Source organism: Pygocentrus nattereri, chromosome 2 (assembly GCF_015220715.1).
Source record: "Pygocentrus nattereri isolate fPygNat1 chromosome 2, fPygNat1.pri, whole genome shotgun sequence".
NCBI classification, from domain to species: Eukaryota; Metazoa; Chordata; class Actinopteri; order Characiformes; family Serrasalmidae; genus Pygocentrus; species Pygocentrus nattereri.
This window is the reverse complement of record NC_051212.1, coordinates 51,811,953-51,831,639: the sequence shown is the minus strand read 5'-3', so window position 1 is coordinate 51,831,639 and position 19,687 is coordinate 51,811,953. Positions and strand designations below refer to the sequence as shown.

At 41.9% G+C, this 19,687-nt stretch overlaps 1 protein-coding gene across 1 annotated transcript in view; it reads right to left on the bottom strand.

The window, feature by feature from the left end:
- Positions 1 to 19,687, bottom strand: part of pigk (phosphatidylinositol glycan anchor biosynthesis, class K) — a 55,711-nt gene that overhangs the window by 28,437 nt on the left and 7,587 nt on the right. The window contains exons 4-9 of the mRNA XM_017683594.2: positions 17,095 to 17,230; positions 15,148 to 15,259; positions 12,018 to 12,114; positions 10,984 to 11,101; positions 9,264 to 9,374; positions 1,921 to 2,096 (exon numbers count right to left, since the gene is read on the bottom strand). Coding sequence (XP_017539083.1) covers positions 1,921 to 2,096; positions 9,264 to 9,374; positions 10,984 to 11,101; positions 12,018 to 12,114; positions 15,148 to 15,259; positions 17,095 to 17,230 — 750 coding nt within the window. The remainder of the gene's footprint in view (positions 1 to 1,920; positions 2,097 to 9,263; positions 9,375 to 10,983; positions 11,102 to 12,017; positions 12,115 to 15,147; positions 15,260 to 17,094; positions 17,231 to 19,687) is intronic.

Here is a 19,687-nt window from a genome sequence, read left to right as displayed (position 1 = left end):
GTTCTTTTAGAAGGAAAGGGTCACGTGTGCACATCCTCCGTAAATGAAGTTAGCAAATGTGTCAATCAGTGCATTATGCGGAACAAAGCAGAGTCACCCGTAATTAATGAACAAAACAAAGAGTCACGCATAATTTTATCCATAATTGCATCCGTAATTACATTAAAGCCTGACAGATCTGTGAGGCATTATGATTTTGCCAGTCATGACTGTCTTCTCATTCAATAAAATCATATTTAGGGGCTAGATGTGCTTACGTGGTATCCGACACTGCACAACACACTGTTATCCAAACGAATGGACAACAGTAGAAACAGAATTGAGGCTTCACACGGCTACAAATGCCGACTTTAGCTAATGCAATGCACTTTTGTCCATTTTATAGATGTCCTTAGAAAGGCATTACTCTAAAAATGCTGCTCAGCATCTTCTGCCTTTCTATCTCAGAGAAAAACTGCGTTCATGCATTTGTTACAAGCAGACTTGATTACTGTAATGGTCTTCTTACTGGGCTTCTTACTTGACTCTTCTACTCCTGGCTGGCTTGAAATATTTGGGGGCAGTCGTGGGCTGGAGGTTAGGGATCCAGCCTTGTGACCGGAAGGTTGCCGGTTCGATCCCCAGAGCCGACAGCACGTGATTGAGGTGTCCTTGAGCAAGACACCTAACCCCCAACTGCTCCCCGGGCGCTGCGGTTTGGGCTGCCCACCGCTCTGGGCAAGTGTGCTCACTGCCCCCTAGTGTGTGTGTGTGCTCACTAGTGTGTATGTGGTGTTTCACTTCACAGATGGGTTAAATGCGGAGGTGAAATTTCCCCGTTGTGGGACTAATAAGGGTCTCTTAATCTTAATCTTCTTAAGAAAATAATACATTCTCTACAACTCATGCAAAATGGAGCAGCACAGATCCTAACAAAACCAACACAGCTCAGATCACTCCTGTTTAAAAATTGCACTGGTTGCCAGTATCTTAGGATAGATTTGAAAGTGCTGCTACTAGTTTTTAAGACTATATATGACCTGCTTAAACCACAGAATGTACATTAAATGTTCCACCACGTGATCTTAGATCTGCAGACACCGACCAAAACACAGAAAACGTGGAGAGACTCTTTCACTTATTATGCTTCTACACTGTGGAACTCGATTCACATTTCATTAGACAGTCAAGCTCAGACCTCACTTTTAAAGAACAGTTGAAAACATCTCTCTTTCTTTAGCGTTTAATTAAAATTCTAACTCTATTTGGTATTTATCTTGTTTAATTTGATCTGTGGCATTTTTGTATATGATTTTAAGTTAATACTCATATTTCCTTCTACTGTTTATCATGAGCTGCCACCGACATGGAAAATTCTCTATAAATACACATTATTGGACAGACAAAGGAATGAACAGGTGACCGACAGGTGGTCTAGCTTGCTAGCTTTTGGCTATACTAGCTTTTTAAGATTAGGACCGCCCATTTTATATCAAGAGAACATAAATATATGTCTTTAGTACCTTTAGGGAACATACCTGCACCACATTCCACTGAATTTATATTGTGTAAAGCTGTACCGATTCCACACATCCCATCTAGTCTCCAGCCTTTTTATCATACTATCATTGAAATGTATTCAAGGTACACAGTTGGACCTTAAAACCATTGTTGTGCCTTTGAAGGTACTTCTATACTGCCTGAAAAACGTACCTGCACAGTACCTTTTTCTCTGACTGTCTATTTAGGGTTACTAAACAACTATCAGGCTTTATTGCGCTACACTAATTAGTTATACTGCAAAGCTAAAGGAGCAATCTTGCCTCTGTGGATTGACCACATGTGCAGCGAAGGGAACATTGTGTGAATTAGCCTCTTTGCCAAGCACCACATCATCAGAGTTCAATGTACTTGCTGCTCTCAGAGAGCCACTACACTTACGTCGCTTCCACTGGCTGCTCTGCGGCGGAGGTTAAATTGACGGCTTCCCGGGTGATCTCCACTTTGCGGACGCTACCGAAGAAATCGGTGATGAGCACACTTCTGGGGTCTCGCAGGAACAGGTCGGTGCGGTGACCCGGGGTGGACACACACTGGCTTTTGGGGCACACCTTGAACTGCAACACACAAGAACATTCAATGGGTGTTAATTCACAGAGCAAACCATCCCCACCCCTCAGGGCAGTTACGTGCCACTTATTCATGAATTCTTTTGTGCTTCTTAGTCCGCCTGCAGAGCTTTCTAAATCAGGGAAATGCCTCAAACTCATAACTCATTAACATTGTAATAGCATTCGCCTATCGGGAGCAAAAAACAGTTTGCATATTTAAATTATGGGCGAAATTGAGGGAATTTATATGGAGACATCAGGACACGTGTGAAGACGGCCTTCGAGATTACTGTTAATAACAGGTGGCTGAAACAAATACCCCGCACAGCACAGCAGCAATTGCCCAGAGTTCAGACTTCATCTCCGTAAATGTCAACATGAAAAGAGCTGCTACAATGGCTCAAAATTACAGTCTGATTAGTATTCACTGGACCGTTCACTTATAGCTATGAGCCTGAAACCGACCACTCAGTAATGGCTTTTTAGCCACGACTGAATGGTCATTTTGCACAATACTGGCCAAACGTTTTAGGAAAATCAGAAGTAAAAAGTAATTTATCTGGGCAGTGTTTGTTTACTTAGAAAAATAGTAATATTCATATTTACGTAATAAATAGCAAGTCTATGTGTTTTTAACCCTTTCCAAACATCTCCTCATGGCAGCCCGGTATTATTTGTAGTTATGACCAAATAGTTTGACTAATCAATGCTTCATTGCACTTAAATCACACGTGCTGGTGATGGAATTTAACAAATCCTTGTGATGGTCGGAAGCATCCTGGAAAAATCTGGAACCAAACTTTGATCTTCTAACAATCTCACAAGCACATCTTAATAAAAACTCCAGAGGAATTTAAGAGCCTGCAAAAGCCGTTAAATTACATTGGAAAAGTATAGATTTTTTTAAATGATGGTTAATTGTGCTTAATATGAGCAAAGACATGAACTTACAATATAAAAAGAATCAAAAAATTTTGATTTCAGGTATTCGAATGCAGCACATGTAGCTAAGAAGTTTTTGACTGGACTTGTGAAGCACAGAAAATGGTGAGCTGCATCCCACGCTACGCAAAATCCCACCAACTCAGCACAGCTGAATACAGACTTAGTTCAGACTAAAAGCTGTGCGTTTTGACCCCTTAAAATCTCAGGCTTATTACATAGCAAGGCTGATTCTTCAGTAATTACAGGGACTCCAGTGCAAAAATGGCTGAGCTATTCTTAGGAAGTTCTCATAGAAGTGCTTTTAAGGGGCTAAAGTTGTGAGCCTCAGAGTTATTGCTTTGTAGGTCATTCGGTAGTGACCCATTCAAAGAAATAATATAATAAAAACGACTAAACTGCTCCCGAGTGGCGCAACCGTCTATCATCAGGAGATCGCGAGCTCAATCCCAGTCAGCGCAGGCGTCTGTTAGCTGACGCAACAGATCTGGTGGATGGCACTTTCCTCCGAGCACGTTCAGCTGTCCTATGACGTTGCGTGAGCGGCAGTTCGAAAATATGTGGTGATGCTTCACAGGTCTCGGAGGAAGCCTGTACTGCCTTCACCCTCCTAGTGTTGATAGTATCGTGTGATTGGGGAGTCCTAACTAGCGGGGGGAATTTGAGACGACTAAATTGGGGAGAAAATTGGGTAAAATTAATAATTAAAATAAAAAAAAGACTAAAATACCAACCCATAAGATATGGATCACCTCTTATGCTAGCAATAAACAAAGGACAAATTCATTCGTTCAACATAAAACCATTTTCTCACTGGGAAAACAACACTACGCATTTATAACTGCAGCTGTTTGAACAGATGGTAAAATTCTCAATCCCCAATTGCGAGTCATCGTTTGTAACCAAACACAGTCAAACAGTGAACAGTAAGCTTTTGCTGCGCTTCGGATAAAAATCCATAATGGGTCATTTTCCAAAGCAAATTTTAGCATCCAAAATAAAACTGTGCTCCAAATTAGCATCTTGTCATATCAAAACACCTGACAGCTGCGTTCAATCAAACTGGTTAATTCTGTGAGCAATTCTGTAAAAGTTTCCTTTCACATTTGCGAGCTCCCGCTTTGCTAATAAGAAAGAAAGTTCGTTACCCGTCACTGATCAGTGGAGTAGAACACCTGTGTTGCCTTTCTGTTTGATTCTCCCTCATTTCTGCACAGTAAAATGTCATTTGGCACTAGTAGAGTTGCATGACTAAGACTAAACTAACAGTACCTGTGATCACTGCTGCGTATTCTCACTATGAAAGGTCTTGTAACATAATGAAGGTATACTGGTGAATCAATAACGTGATAACCAAAATAAGGTTTCATCTTATGAAAGATGTTGCTAAAGTTCAGCCTTTTCTACTTCAGAGAAACTTGTTCATGCGTTCGTTACAAGCAGAGTTGATCACTGTAATGGTCTTCTTACTGGACTCCCTAAGAAAACAACACATCTTCTACAGCTCGTATAAAATGCTGCAGCGCAAATCTGAACCAAGACAAAACAGGGAGATCATATAAGTCCCGTTTTTTTTTTAACTTAGTTTTTTTTTTTTTTTTAACAGTTTTACAGTGTTTCTATGAAAGGAGGGGAAAACAATACAAGCTGTATTCTATAAATTTTCCATGAATAGGCAACACAGGGGATCCACTCTAAAATAAAAGTAGCCAATAACATAATAAAAAATAAATGAAAATGGTGTATTAGACAGATCATTAAATAATAATAATAATAATAATAATAATAATAATAATAAAAACAGACAAGATTTCTCACTGCATTAGTAGATCTCTAACAGGGCCCCATCTCTTAGTAAAATGCTGCTGTCGGAAGAAAACCTTGTATCTCTAATTTTGTCATTTTTCACTTTTTGACATAATTTCAAAGGATCTGTTGCTCTTTACATTGTATGGAAATTTCATGACGAATGGAGCAAAAGAAAGGGAAAGACGTCTGGTTCCATTGACTTGCATTAAAAGTTATAATTTTGGAGATACGAGGTTTTCTTCCGACAACAGCGAAATGCATCTTTTTGAATTCTTAATAAGTACGTTATTTGTTCTATTTGGTAGACATCCCATACCTTTTGGATCCATAAATTCTATGTGGGAGGGTCTGGATTCATCTGTTTAATTGTAATACATTTCAGAGCTACTGTTAATAATATTCCTAGAAGGTATTTCTTAGATCTTCCCTCTAGGTTATCCGGTATTACTCCCAGTATTGCTGCTCTAGGATCTTGTGGAATGTTCTGCTGAAACGCTTCCTTAAGAGCATCAAATACTTCGTTCCAGAACATCTGTAACTTCGGGCACAGCCAAAATATGTGAGTATGGTTTCCAATTTGTGCTCCACAATTTCTCCAACCTGAACTATTAGTTAGACCCGTCTTCGACACTATTTCTGGAGTTCGGAAATATCTGGTGATGACTTTCCATTTGAATTCTCTCCAGATGTTTGAATTGGTCACTAGAGTTGCTTCGGTGCATATTTCGTTCCATGTACTCTGTGTAATTCCCACATTTAGTTCTGATTCCCATCTCTGCTTTATATTTAAGGAGTTATTTAGGTTCATAGACAGGAATATTTGACACAGTTTACAAATTATTTTTCCCCTTCATTCTTCGTTTGTAATTCCATTAAATAATTTTTTATATGTGTAGGTTTTTCCCATTCTTTGTGTATACTAAGTAAATGTCTCAGCTGCAAACATCCAGCTGTTCAAATGTCTTGAGGGTACCCCTGTCCAACATCTCATACAGTTTGGTTAAACCATACTCTGACCATCTTTGAAGCCCTGTATCCAAACTGTTGGGCATAAAGGTTTTCATATGTCCAATACTTGTTCATACTGAGATTGTCTTGGGCAGCAACTGCAGTCCACTGTCCCAAATCTTTTATGGGGCATCAGAGAATGGTAAGACATGAAGGGGCTCTGGACACATGCTTTGTTTGATATTAAGCCAGTGTGTCCATAAACCATATACCCTGGATCTATGATATTAGCCCCCGTTTAAACTACTCTGACTTCCGCTACTAGTCTTTAACCTCTTATTCTCCAGGGTATGTTCTGGTTTGTCCATCTGAATTTACGTGACCAACTCAAAGGGCAAATTATTCAGTAACTGCATGAAATAAATTTACTTTTTTTTTTTTATTTATTTAATTTTTATTATTTAAATTGTATTATTTAATATTTATTATTATTTATTTAAAAAGCTCCTCTGAAATTCATGGAAAATGTTTTTTTAAGATCATAAACAATGTTAATTTACTGCTGAAAGTCAAAAATCTTAGACGCTCTTTGTATTATTTCATAAAAATTATTTAATTTGTCATTTGTATATATCATTGCTGTCGGAAGAAAACCTTGTATGTCCATTTTTTTTAGTTTTTGGCATAATTTGAAAGTATCTGTCACTCTTTACATTGGTTGTCAATTTTATGATGAATGGCATAAAAGAAATGACCCAAAATGACATGGGAAAAATTCTGGTTCCATTGACTTACATTGAAAGTAAAGTATGTTTTTTCCTTCTCCTGTAAAGTTACCATTTTGGATATATATATATAAATAAATTGAGAGTTCATCTTCTTCTATTAAAAGGGTTTTAAATTACATCACCATCTATTCGACCGGAAATAAGGGTTACAGCCTCATACGACGGCCAGCTTCTGAACGTAGCTTACTAAATATGAAAGTTATGAAGAATATGATGAAGTCCATTTTGGAGCCACTGGTAGCCTGGGGGAGTTGAAGAGGTTAAAAAACGAATCTCTAACTTGCTGCTTAATTAAAACAGTGAAGGCATCCTCAGTAGTTACAAAGCAGTTGCATGCACTGTTTACATGCACCTACGTGGTTATTATAAAGGATGTCCTGTCTGTTAAGCCTGTATTGCTGTGAGGTTGTCGGCGCATTTTGAGCGATACTGTGGGCACTGCTGCAAACATCTTCTGTTCAACTGCAGCACTTGACTGCATTAAATGAGTCTATTTCTCAAATTAAGTGCCAGGCTTTTGACCTTGTAAAACAACGTCGATTTACATACAAATAGTCTGAACGCCAGTTCGCTGCATTTGGCAGTCATATGTAAATAAGTCATATTTCTAGATGTCAGCTCCTGAGCACTCAATAGAGTCATTTCAAAGGGTTCGGTGAAGGTAAGGTGAAATTTCCTTAAGTGCACACTTGATGCCTGCTGAACTGTTTCAAATGGTTCTTAATTAATCAGCAGCACTGCGAGGGTGCCTGCAACTCACAATGCTTTTCTCTCTGCGACAGTGCTGCCAGTCGAGTGAGGGAGGGAGGGAGGGAGGGAGGGAGGGAGGGATGGAGAAATGAGAGATGGGAGGTGAAAAAAATAACGAGAGATCATTGTAATTTCATCTGAGAGGCTCTTTCTATCAGGATTAAAAAGTCTCTCGTCCCCGAGGAAATCCATAATATTGACGGTAATCCTAAAGAACGGGCTGAAAAAGATGACGCAGACGACAAAAAGCATCAGCGCAGAATAAAGGCCCATTTGTTAAACGTGTTTGATCTGGGTCGGTCTGAGAGTGTGGAGGAGGACAGTAAACAACACATGAATAAATAAAGGCCAGATCAAAATCGCTTTTGGAGGAGGGGGTGGGACACCCAACCAAGTCAAATGTGTGGATAACGAATGGCTGGCTGACGAGGCCTTCAGAGAAAAGGTCTACCTCCTGTCCGTTTCAAAGCTTCTTGACCCACGAGCAGATTAGTCATTCTTTTTAAAGTAGCCGGAGGGACCGCAGTCTCCAACCACTGGGCTTTTTCATCTGCCACAGCTGGAAGGCTCGGAGAAGCAAGCGCTCAAGCTTAGATCGCATACAAACACAAGATTATATCTCACTCCATAACAGTGAGATAAATATTTTTTGGAACTAAAGAAGCACTAGCTGGCCAATTATTGGAAACCCCTCCCCTGCTCTTGTACAGTTAGAGGCAGTAGCTAATCGGTCGATGTAGTTTGTATCAGCCATCCTCCGGCCCTTCATCAGCGGCCAGCTTCTGACCACCTAGCAGTGACACTGATGTATGTAAAAACCCCCAAAAGCACCACTTCACCTTGAACATCAAATCCATGTCACCAGAGAGCAACAAACATCACTTTCCACATGGCTACTGAAGAAAAAAGAGCAGATGCCTCAGAAATCACATGTGAAGGAGCACCTTAAATTATTAAAGGCTCAGTGAAAATGTGCAATTAGACGGTTAGTCATCTCACACCAGTACAGTGATCCGTATGGGAGTACAGGCGTGTCATCAGCTCTTTTTCACATTTTGCTGAAATTACCACACGTTTTTACTGCTGGATCAGAGAACAGTCTTTGAAACCACCAAACCAACAAGATCATCACATTTTAGTAAATTATTAGTCCAAAAAACTTGGAACAGTTTCTTTCCGGTATGCAAGTACTGAGCTGTGTAATTGCACACGGCCTTGGTTGTCTTATTCGTACTCCATAATGCGCCACACCTTTTCAGTGGGAGACCTGGACTGTGGTTAGTCTAGCACCTGCACTCGCTGTGCAGAACGTTGTCATGCTGAAATAAGCATAACGCTGTTGTCGGAACAAAACCTTGCATCTCCATTTTTGACGCTTTTCAGTTTTTGACATATTTTAAAAACACCTGATGCCCTTCATTGTTTGTACATTTCATGATGAAAGGACCAACAGAAATGGGCCAAAATTACTTGGGAAAAGACGTCTGGTTCCATTGACTTACATTAAAAGCAACGTAGGTTTTTTCCTTCTCCTGTAAGGTTCCCATTTTGGAGATACGTGGTTTTCTTCCGATAAGCAATAAGGTACAAGTTAGTTGTGCCATAGGCATAATACAGCCCCATTCCATGATAGACCCTGGCTTTTGTGCTGGTAACAACCTGGATTTAGAAATATTAAGAAACTTTCAAAGATGCTGTTCATGCCAGCCCTATCCACCACCCAAATAATATCTGGTCAAGAGTGGTCCTGTGGTCAGAGATAGATAAACAATAAATGAGGTGGGGTTACAATAACCTGTGCAGCAACAGATGGGCTCAGTCTGTAATTTTACACCTATTTAGTGGACCTTTATGGTAGGAGGAGATCATATAGTAGACTGAGAGTACAAGCACAAGAGTTTCTGTTTAAGTGGATGTGAAGTGTAGATGCACTCACCAGGTCATTCATATTAGCCTGACTGGCAGGATGGATGTCTTCCAGGAATTCCAGTAGGTAGAAGGTGTATCTGTCCATCAGGTGAACCCCTATGGCAAGGTCTGGCTGGTGCTACAGATCAGACAAATGGAAGCGCAAGTAAATAAATCTGGGATTTATACTGTAAAAGGCAAACCTGAGGCTCATATTACAGAAGCAAACCTGAGATTCACATGTGAAGCAAACCTGAGAATTACACCGTAGAAGAACAACCTGAGATTTATACTGTAGAAGGTAAGCCTGAGGTTAATGCCACAGAAATGAGCCCAAGATTCATACTGCAGAACACCACATGATGATTTATACTGTAGAAGACCAACCTAAGATTCATACTGTAGAACACCACATGATGATTTATACTGTAGAAGACCAACCTAAGATTCATACTGTAGACCCAAACCTGATATTCATACTGGAGAAGTGAACCTGAGATTCATACTGGAAAAGCAAACCTGAGATTCATACCGGAGAACCAAACCTGATATTCATAGTGGAAAAGCAAACCTGATATACATACTGGAGAACCAAACCTGACATTCATACTAGAGAAGTGAACCTGAAATTCACACCGGAGAAGTCAACCTGAGATTCACACAGGAAAAGCGAACCTGAAATTCACACTAGAGAACCAAACCTGAGATTCATAATGGAAAAGCAAACCTGAGATTCACACTGTAGACGTAAATTTGAGATTCACACTAGAAAAGCGCACCTGAGATTCATACTGGAGAACCAAACCTAAGATTCATACCGGAAAAGCGAACCTGAAATTCATACTGTAGACGTAAATTGGAGATTCATACTGGAGATGTAAATCTGAGATTCATACTGTTGAAATGAATCTGAGATTTACACTGGAGAATGACGATATGCACAAGTATGATGACATGCACAATATGTTCAGAAAAGCTTACTGTATTGACATAATTTATCACAATAACATACATTATCATGTTGCCCAGCCCTACCTGAGATTCATACTGTAGAATCAAACCTGAGATTCATACTGTAGAATCAAACCTGAGAATCATACTGTAGAATCAAACCTGAGATTCATACTGTAGAATCAAACCTGAGATTCATACTGTAGAATCAAACCTGAGAATCATACTGTAGAATCAAACCTGAGATTCATACTGTAGAATGAAATTCGCCTTTCACTGTACTTAAACATACAATGGGACACACTACAGACTTTATATGATGCTTCTTCAAGGGTTCTTTAGTGAGGAAAATGGTTCTATTTTGAATCACGAACACACAAAAGAACCTTTTGCATGGTTAAAGGGTTCTTTGCATTAGGAAAGGGTTCTTCAGACTGATGGAGAATGAGCTGTAGATGGCTTAACAAGCTTGACATTGCAATAATGGAAGAAGCCTTTCTGGTGCTATCTAGAACCCTTTTCAAAAAGGTTCTACATAGAACCACATACAACACATCAATCTGAAGAATGTTTTCATGCTACAAAGAACCCTATAATTTTGCAAAGGGTTCTTTGAGTGTTTATGGTTGTATACAGAAGCCTTTTCTTTAGTAAATAACCATCATTTTTTAAAAGTGTAGGCTTTATTGATTTGTTTCATTTTGTACCATGTTCCTTGGAGGAATGTCATTTCACTCCACTGTGTGATTGTACATAGATGGAATGACAATAAAAACCTCTTGACCTGACGGACTTACAGAAAGCGAGTCCTCTCCAACTTGGCTACTAGCGAGGGCCATGATGTTGGGCGAGTAAAACCTCTCGTACATGGAAGCTCCCTGGCAGGTGTCAATTATGAACAGCAACTCGTTGTACCTACGAAAAGGAACAATGCTCTGATCACAGGTCCGGATCTGTAAAAAAAAAAAACTGAAATGGAAGAAAAAGAAAAAACAGAAACGAACGAAGAACACAAGGCCATGAGAGCCCACCTCTACTTCCTGCCACAGAGCAGGAACTAATAATCCAACTCCTCTGCGGGCTGTTGCCGTGGCAACAATAAAATAGACCTGAGCCTGGTACTCTTTCACAAAAGATTGAGTTTGTATGCCACCGTTTTGCTTTTCTTTTGTTTCTAGCCCTAAATAAAAAGGCAAAAAACCCCGAACATCCATATCTAAGCACCTGTTCTAAAGGAAGTGAGGACGTAATTGTGAAGTCATGGGCAAAGCGGTGGACAAAAGGGGCTTCTGCAGCAGTAATTTGATACATCAACCCTCCAATTACCACATTGATGGGCAATCACGGACTGATAGGCAGAGCCAGCGCGACATGGCCCTGCAGGCTATGAGCCATAATGGTAGAATGGAATCTTTTACTGCCCATCGCATTTACCTCTTCGCTAATTACCCAGCACTGGCCTCCAAACATGCAATTAGCACAGCTAAAACACATCATTAATAGATTAGGCTGATTCAGTAGAGAAGTGTTTCACCTCAAGAGGTTGCGATGTGGCAGTGAGGTCACAGAGACCAACCGGGTGCGCAATACGTTTGGCAAACAATTCGGTCTCAATAGCAACACTTTGAATGCTTGTCTTGATTGAACAAACCTCGGTAACAGCTCAGGCTTATCAGTGCATTATGTCAGTGAAGGCCTCTGCCACTAAACAGTGACGGTCAGAAAATGAGTATGAGGCAAACACTAAGGCAAATGAACCAACTATGAAATTGTGCTGGTTGCCAAACAAACAGCACATGCACCTCCTGTGGGGCGCTCTGCATCACTGTACCTTCGCTTCTGCCACATCTGCTCAAAAGCATCAGCAAGCTCCACGTTGCTGATCTCCTCCGAGTCCTGGAACTTCAGAAAGCCGTTCCCTCCGTGACCTGTGCAAACGTACGGGGAGACAGTCAGGAGAGGAGGAATTATGGCAACACTTTATATTGACACTTTGTAGACGTTCACTTATATTAACCAAAGTATCGGTTACATTCAACTTAACGGATTCAACTCTTGCCTAAACCTAACCTCAAAGTCAACCGAAGACCTAAACCTAGCCCTAAACCGAACAGTCACTCTTGGGATTTGTCCTGTTATGTAGTATTCTGTAAGGCAGCATTGACAGACCTTCTGCACTTCTGTCCATCAGTGCTCTCTTACTACAACACCCAGCATGGATTACAGAAACACATCACACAACCATCAGGAATCCCCTCAACTGTGACCAAGAAACGCATTGATGTAGAGGCTCACAAAAGGGCTGCGTTTACATGCAAAGATTTTTGCAATCTGACTGAATACATTCCGATTACAGATTAAGAGTGTTTATACTCACCCTACTCAACAATCTGATGGAAAACATCTGTTTACATGCTCACTACAAGTAATCAGATCCAAAACGACGTGCATGCATGGAGAACCGCTTAATGTAGACGTTACCATGACGACCAGCATCACCTGAGGTCCAGTCAGAGTGAGATGAGCAGCAGTGACATCTCACTGACATCAGACTCAGGAAAACGTCCTTCACATGTCCTTATTAAAGAAGGCTGAGAGGAAGACGTCGTGCTCTGAGACACATAAGCTGGACGTCCGTCCCGCCGCCGTCTTTTAAAGATCAGAGCATGAACTTCGTCTCCTCTGCAGACCAGTTTCTGCTCCGCCGTGTTGAACGGTATAAACTCTCACTGTGACGCGACGCACATGCAGAACGGACTTAAACTTTCCGATAGGGAATGTAATCGGATACAGGCGTTTACTCGGATATTATTCTTATATTTAACCAGATATTTACAGGATTACCCACCTCGTTCAATCAGATAGAAATATTAACAGATTACTAGGCTGCATGTAAACGTGGACGCTGGCCCTTGGAAGTTCTGGAAAAGTCCCTCCTCTTAAAATACATCATCACAAAGGGATTTTCCCAGTCTTTAATCCAGAAAACCTTGTCCATGAGACTACTGTAGCATCGCTGTAAGAAGCAAGTGTTAAATTTGATTTTATGCATAGATATTTACTGGATGTTCCACAGTTTCATGCATTTTGCTTCTGCAAGCATCCAGTAACTGTCCAAGCCTGCCCCTCTCAGCCAACCATAACACCCGCCCACACAGCCCGCAACCAGTTGGTTGTTTACCTGCGATGACTGCAGTGCTTCAAAATGAATCCCACCCTTATTTAGCAGATCAGGCGTGACCCCCGGGTGAACCCGCAGACCTCTTGGTTAGATTGAGTGTTGAGGTGTAGGGTTGAAGTTATCGCAGGTAAACAGCCAACAGGTTGCAGGCTCATGGCTGGCTGAGTGGGTGGGCTTAGACAATAACTGTCTGCTTGTAGAAACGAGCAGGCAAGCAAGAAATGAGCTGCAAGTGTGGTGCAGAGAAAAACACGTTAGTCATCACAAGCAGCAAAACACATGAGGCTATAGAACATCCAGTAAATAAATATCTACGCACAAAATAAAACTTTCATGACAGTTCTTTTTAACCTGTGCCACGACCGTAGTCTCTGTTTTGGCTTCAATTTCATTTCAGCTGACTTGCAGACATCTTCCAGAGTAATTAGTTAATAATACAGGGAGACTGACTCGAAAGAGGCCCCGGATATTCTGTATTAACTCTCTCTAGGATGAAGCAATCTGAACGAAACAACATGCAATGTGCTCCTCAGTATATGGAGCTTCGAACAAGCCGGGATGCCCCTGGTGTTCACATGGATGTATTCTACTCCGATTGACCTATTAGTCAGATCATTAACGGATTACTAGGCTGTATGTAAATGTGGTTAAGCATTCAGCTTCATATCAGTAATGTCAGCGTTTTGCATTAGAGGAAAAATTATTAAACTTATACCAACAGACTATCCTCAACATCCATCCATGCCCCTGCATTGGAGCAATGAGGTAGCTGCGGGACAGCCGCCAGGACATTTAACCTCCGTTTACAACTTCTGGTTGCAGACCCCCATACCCTCATGTGCCTGGCAGAAAAGGGAGATCACTTCCAGCATCGTATGTAATGCAATCGATTAGACACACGTCAAGATATGCATCGTGTTGCTCTGGTTCAGATTGCTTCATCCTAATGGGATATACAACAGAATATCTGGGGCCTCTTTCGAGTGAATCTCCCTGTATAATGCTGACGCAGATGAAGATCATGTTTTGTTTTGTTTTTTTTGGCTTCCCGCTTGTCTGTCAACAGTGACATCAGTGACCTGACACTCATTGTGTGGTGCCATGTGCAAGTTTTGACTCGCCAAAAATACACAAAATGCTTACTTTTAAAAGCCTTTATTTGTGTTGCTGGGAGCAAGAAGGTGAGATGGGTCTGGATGCCCTGCCACGTCACATGGTTTGCGTGGACACATCCTACATCAGTGGAGTGGATTACAGCAAACACAGGAGGGAGTTGACGAAGCCCACAAACACAGCCCAAAGTAGGTGGGGGCGGGTGGGCATGGTGTGTGGCTGAATTGGGCCGATGCGGGTGTTAATAAGTTAAGTGATACTTTCTTAATCCCGCAAACGGGGAAATTCCACCTCCGCATTTAACCCATCCATCAAGTGAAACACCACATACACACTAGTGAGCACACACACACACACTAGGGGGCAGAGAGCACACTTGCCCAGAGCGGTGGGCAGCCCAATCCGCAGAGCCCGGGGAGCAGTTGGGGGTTAGGTGTCTTGCTCAAGGACACCTCAGTCATGTGCTGTTGGCTCTGGGGATCGAACCGGCGACCTTCCGGTCACATGGCCAGTTCCCTAACCTCCAGCCCACGACATGTGCAGACCTCTAAACTTTAACCTCAACCCAAACTCTAACCCTAACTCTGGTCCTAATCTAAATCCACACTTTAATACTTCTGAATCAACGACATTTCATCCGATAGAAAGCTAACTTGAAGAGCTGTACCGGTCAGGTAGATGAGGATGTTGCTGCGGTCGTCAGACAGTAGCCGTTTGGACCGAGGGGTGCTGGGTGGGAGTCTTCCTGTTAGAACTCGCAGAAAATTCTCCACAGTGACCTAAAACATCAGAGCTTGATTTTACAAACGCATGTGCCACTAATGACTGCAAAGCCAAGGATGCAGTTTGGAGTTTGCCTCTTTAAAATTCACAAAGGAGCAACAGGCAAGAAGCCAAGGCAAATATAAAAGGAGCTTTACATTGCACAGACAATCACTTATATGGTGCCTCGTACTGTGTGATTGTCATTTATGAAAGTGGACAAAAGCTAAAAACACCTGGAGCCTGAATTTAGTCTTTCATTTGATTTGGAAAACATATTTGAAACAAAAATCTGAAGCTTCAACAACTAAATCCAAGTTTTGCTTTTAGTTTTCCCAACAAATCTGCTTTTTTCCCCACACCTTCAAAGTTCAGTCTTAGAAGCTGGCTGCATTTTCTGCTTCTCACAATCCGAGTGTGGACAACTGCAAATTCAGACTCAGTCCACAAAACCTTACTGCACATCTCAGAAGTCCAGTTTCGGCATTCTTCGGTTCCAGTTGACTTCTTTCTCAAGCAGCTTGATTTTCTCCTCTCTCAAAGATGAAATGTGCCGTTTATCTGATGGGGAGAGTTTTGCTGGTCTACCAAGTATTCCCGATGGTCGTTAAGAGTCCCATTTACTTTGCATCCTTTAGGTCCAATCCCATTTCTTATATTTACCCCTATCCCTTGTTTTCGAGTGTCATCTCACCCCTCAGAACTGAAATAAGTTGTAGTGGTCGAAATCTTCCTCTACAAAATGGGACCCTCAAATAAAAAGAGCATCACTTCATTAACAGCTACCAGCGCTGCTCTGTAGGCGACCCTGCCCGTCTGCAGGGACAGCAGAGGAGGGGAAAGTTCAGCTCCTCACTGCTGGGCTTTAGTTACATTTAGGGATCATACGCCTTCAAAGAGGGGGGCAATTAATTATTATCACCCCCCACGAATTCTTCAGTGATATGAAGCTGAAGTCAGATGTTCTGCAGATTCTTGTTGGAATTTTCCAGTTCCACATTAAATGGTGCAGCAGTTACATGCTGGTGCTTTATGCATCAGAACTGCTGGACTAGTTAAGGTGGAATGGGAAAGTTAGCTAGCTAGCTACTGAGACATTAGCATGCTATTAGTGATTTTTTGTGCTTGTTGAAACGACATTAAACTAAGATCATATGATGGTTATCGTGATTTTTTTAAAGGAGAAAAGTTTCTTTGGTCTCTTGTGCTCCAACTTGCTGGTTTTTCTTCTTTTCTCAAATCACTCCATTTGGAGTCCCTGTAAAATCTCTGTTTGGAGGCTCAATGTAGCCCCAACACTTCGCCCCACCCCTCTATCTCACCAAAGATTGGGACACCCTACCCCTAAACGTGAACACGCAAAACAGAGGGCTAAGGGCTCAGTGGTAGGGGCGAGGGGTGAAATGGGACTGGTCCTTAATCTTTTAATGAACTTCAATTTTTCACCTATTTTACTTTGTCTTTTTCCATCCTGATTTGTAATCTTCTCAGAAACATTTATTATGGAATAGGTTTAGATGCACATAAGAAATTTGCATTCATCAGCGATAATTTAGCTGATACAAATAAAATCACTGGTTGTCAATATCGGCCAATTTTATCGGCCAACTGATGCATCTGTTGGGCCTTAATCATAACTCGCATGCAAAAAACACAAACATGAACAACACATCCATCCTCAAACAAACTCCAAAAACTGGTCATCTCCAAAACTATGACCAAAATCATCATTTCGTTCAGCGCCTCTCAGCCCACGCAAAGTATTGACAGGAGATGAGTCAGAATGGAGTGCATTTCACCAGGTGAACAGGCAAAGTTAAGGGCCTTAGTGTGAGGCTGTGCTGCCACCCACCTCATATCCACGATAATCCACCTCCACGTCGTCACCATAGACGTTTAGCTCCATGTTCTTGTGGCTAAACACGGTGGCCGGCTTGGGATTTCTGTGGTTACAGGCCATGTCGTCAGCTAGCATCAGCACGATGTGACTGGTGGAGGCAGAAGAGCAAACGTGCCCAATTAGAACGATACAAGAACCGAGAGAGGAACCGAGCGCATCCAATTAGAAGAGGTTCAGCGAACAAACAGCCGAGCTTTCGCTGGGACTTCATTAAAACTTTCAAGTTCAGCGACTTTGCTGTTGTAAAAGAAAACATGTAACTGTAAAAAAAGGGTAAAAGCAGCAAATGAATGAAGTTACATGGACTGAATTGTGTGATGATCTTGGTATAAGAACAAGCACAGATTTCATCTTAAAAAATGCTCACATACCCTCAGAGAACACACTTCAGAACATTTTAACCCACGGAATATTAACTGAATTTAACCTTAAACCTTAAAAAACACGGCGTTAAACTCAGTACGTGAACAGGATTGTGCAGAATGCCATATTTAAACTTACACCCTGTAGAAGACAAAGGCAGCAGAACACGTCACTGACCAGTGGTGTTCAAACTTTTGCACGACTGTATGAACGTCGCTCAGCGCCGCCCTCTAAAGGACTTAACAAACATCAAATAAACAAACGCCGCTCAGCGCCGCCCTCTAAAGGACTTAACAAACATCAAATAAACAAACGCCGCTCAGCGCCGCACTCTAAAGGACTTAACAAACATCAAATAAACAAACGCCGCTCAGCGCCGCCCTCTAAAGGACTTAACAAACATCAAATAAACAAACGCCGCTCAGCGCCGCCCTCTAAAGGACTTAACAAACATCAAATAAACAAACGTCGCTCAGCGCCGCCCTCTAAAGGACTTAACAAACATCAAATAAACAAACGTCGCTCAGCGCCGCGCTCTAAAGGACTTAACAAACATCAAATAAACAAACGCCGCTCAGCGCCGCCCTCTAAAGGACTTAACAAACATCAAATAAACAAACGTCGCTCAGCACCGCCCTCTAAAGGAGTTAACAAACATCAAATAAACAAACATCGCTCAGCGCCGCCCTCTAAAGGAGTTAACAAACATCAAATAAACAAACGCCGCTCAGCGCCGCCCTCTAAAGGACTTAACAAACATCAAATAAACAAACGTCGCTCAGCGCCGCCCTCTAAAGGACTTAACAAACATCAAATAAACAAACGTCGCTCAGCGCCGCCCTCTAAAGGACTTAACAAACATCAAATAAACAAACGTCGCTCAGCGCCGCCCTCTAAAGGACTTAACAAACATCAAATAAACAAACGCCGCTCAGCGCCGCCCTCTAAAGGACTTAACAAACATCAAATAAACAAACATCGCTCAGCGCCGCCCTCTAAAGGACTTAACAAACATCAAATAAACAAACGCCGCTCAGCGCCGCCCTCTAAAGGACTTAACAAACATCAAATAAACAAACGTCGCTCAGCGCCGCCCTCTAAAGGACTTAACAAACATCAAATAAACAAACGCCGCTCAGCGCCGCACTCTAAAGGACTTAACAAACATCAAATAAACAAACGCCGCTCAGCGCCGCCCTCTAAAGGACTTAAACATCAAATAAACAAACGTCGCTCAGCGCCGCCCTCTAAAGGACTTAACAAACATCAAATAAACAAACGCCGCTCAGCGCCGCCCTCTAAAGGACTTAACAAACATCAAATAAACAAACGCCGCTCAGCGCCGCCCTCTAAAGGACTTAACAAACATCAAATAAACAAACGTCGCTCAGCGCCGCCCTCTAAAGGACTTAACAAACATCAAATAAACAAACATCGTTCAGCGCCGCCCTCTAAAGGACTTAAACATCAAATAAACAAACGCCGCTCAGCGCCGCCCTCTAAAGGACTTAACAAACATCAAATAAACAAACGTCGCTCAGCGCCGCCCTCTAAAGGACTTAACAAACATCAAATAAACAAACGCCGCTCAGCGCCGCCCTCTAAAGGACTTAACAAACATCAAATAAACAAACGTCGCTCAGCGCCGCCCTCTAAAGGACTTAACAAACATCAAATAAACAAACGTCGCTCAGCGCCGCCCTCTAAAGGACTTAACAAACATCAAATAAACAAACGTCGCTCAGCGCCGCCCTCTAAAGGACTTAACAAACATCAAATAAACAAACGTCGCTCAGCGCCGCCCTCTAAAGGACTTAACAAACATCAAATAAACAAACGCCGCTCAGCGCCGCCCTCTAAAGGACTTAACAAACATCAAATAAACAAACGCCGCTCAGCGTCGCCCTCTAAAGGACTTATTAACAAACATCAAATAAACAAACGCCGCTCAGCGCCGCCCTCTAAAGGACTTAACAAACATCAAATAAACAAACATCGCTCAGCGCCGCCCTCTAAAGGAGTTAACAAACATCAAATAAACAAACGCCGCTCAGCGTCGCCCTCTAAAGGACTTATTAACAAACATCAAATAAACAAACGCCGCTCAGCGCCGCCCTCTAAAGGACTTAACAAACATCAAATAAACAAACACCGCTCAGGGCCGCCCTCTAAAGGACTTAAC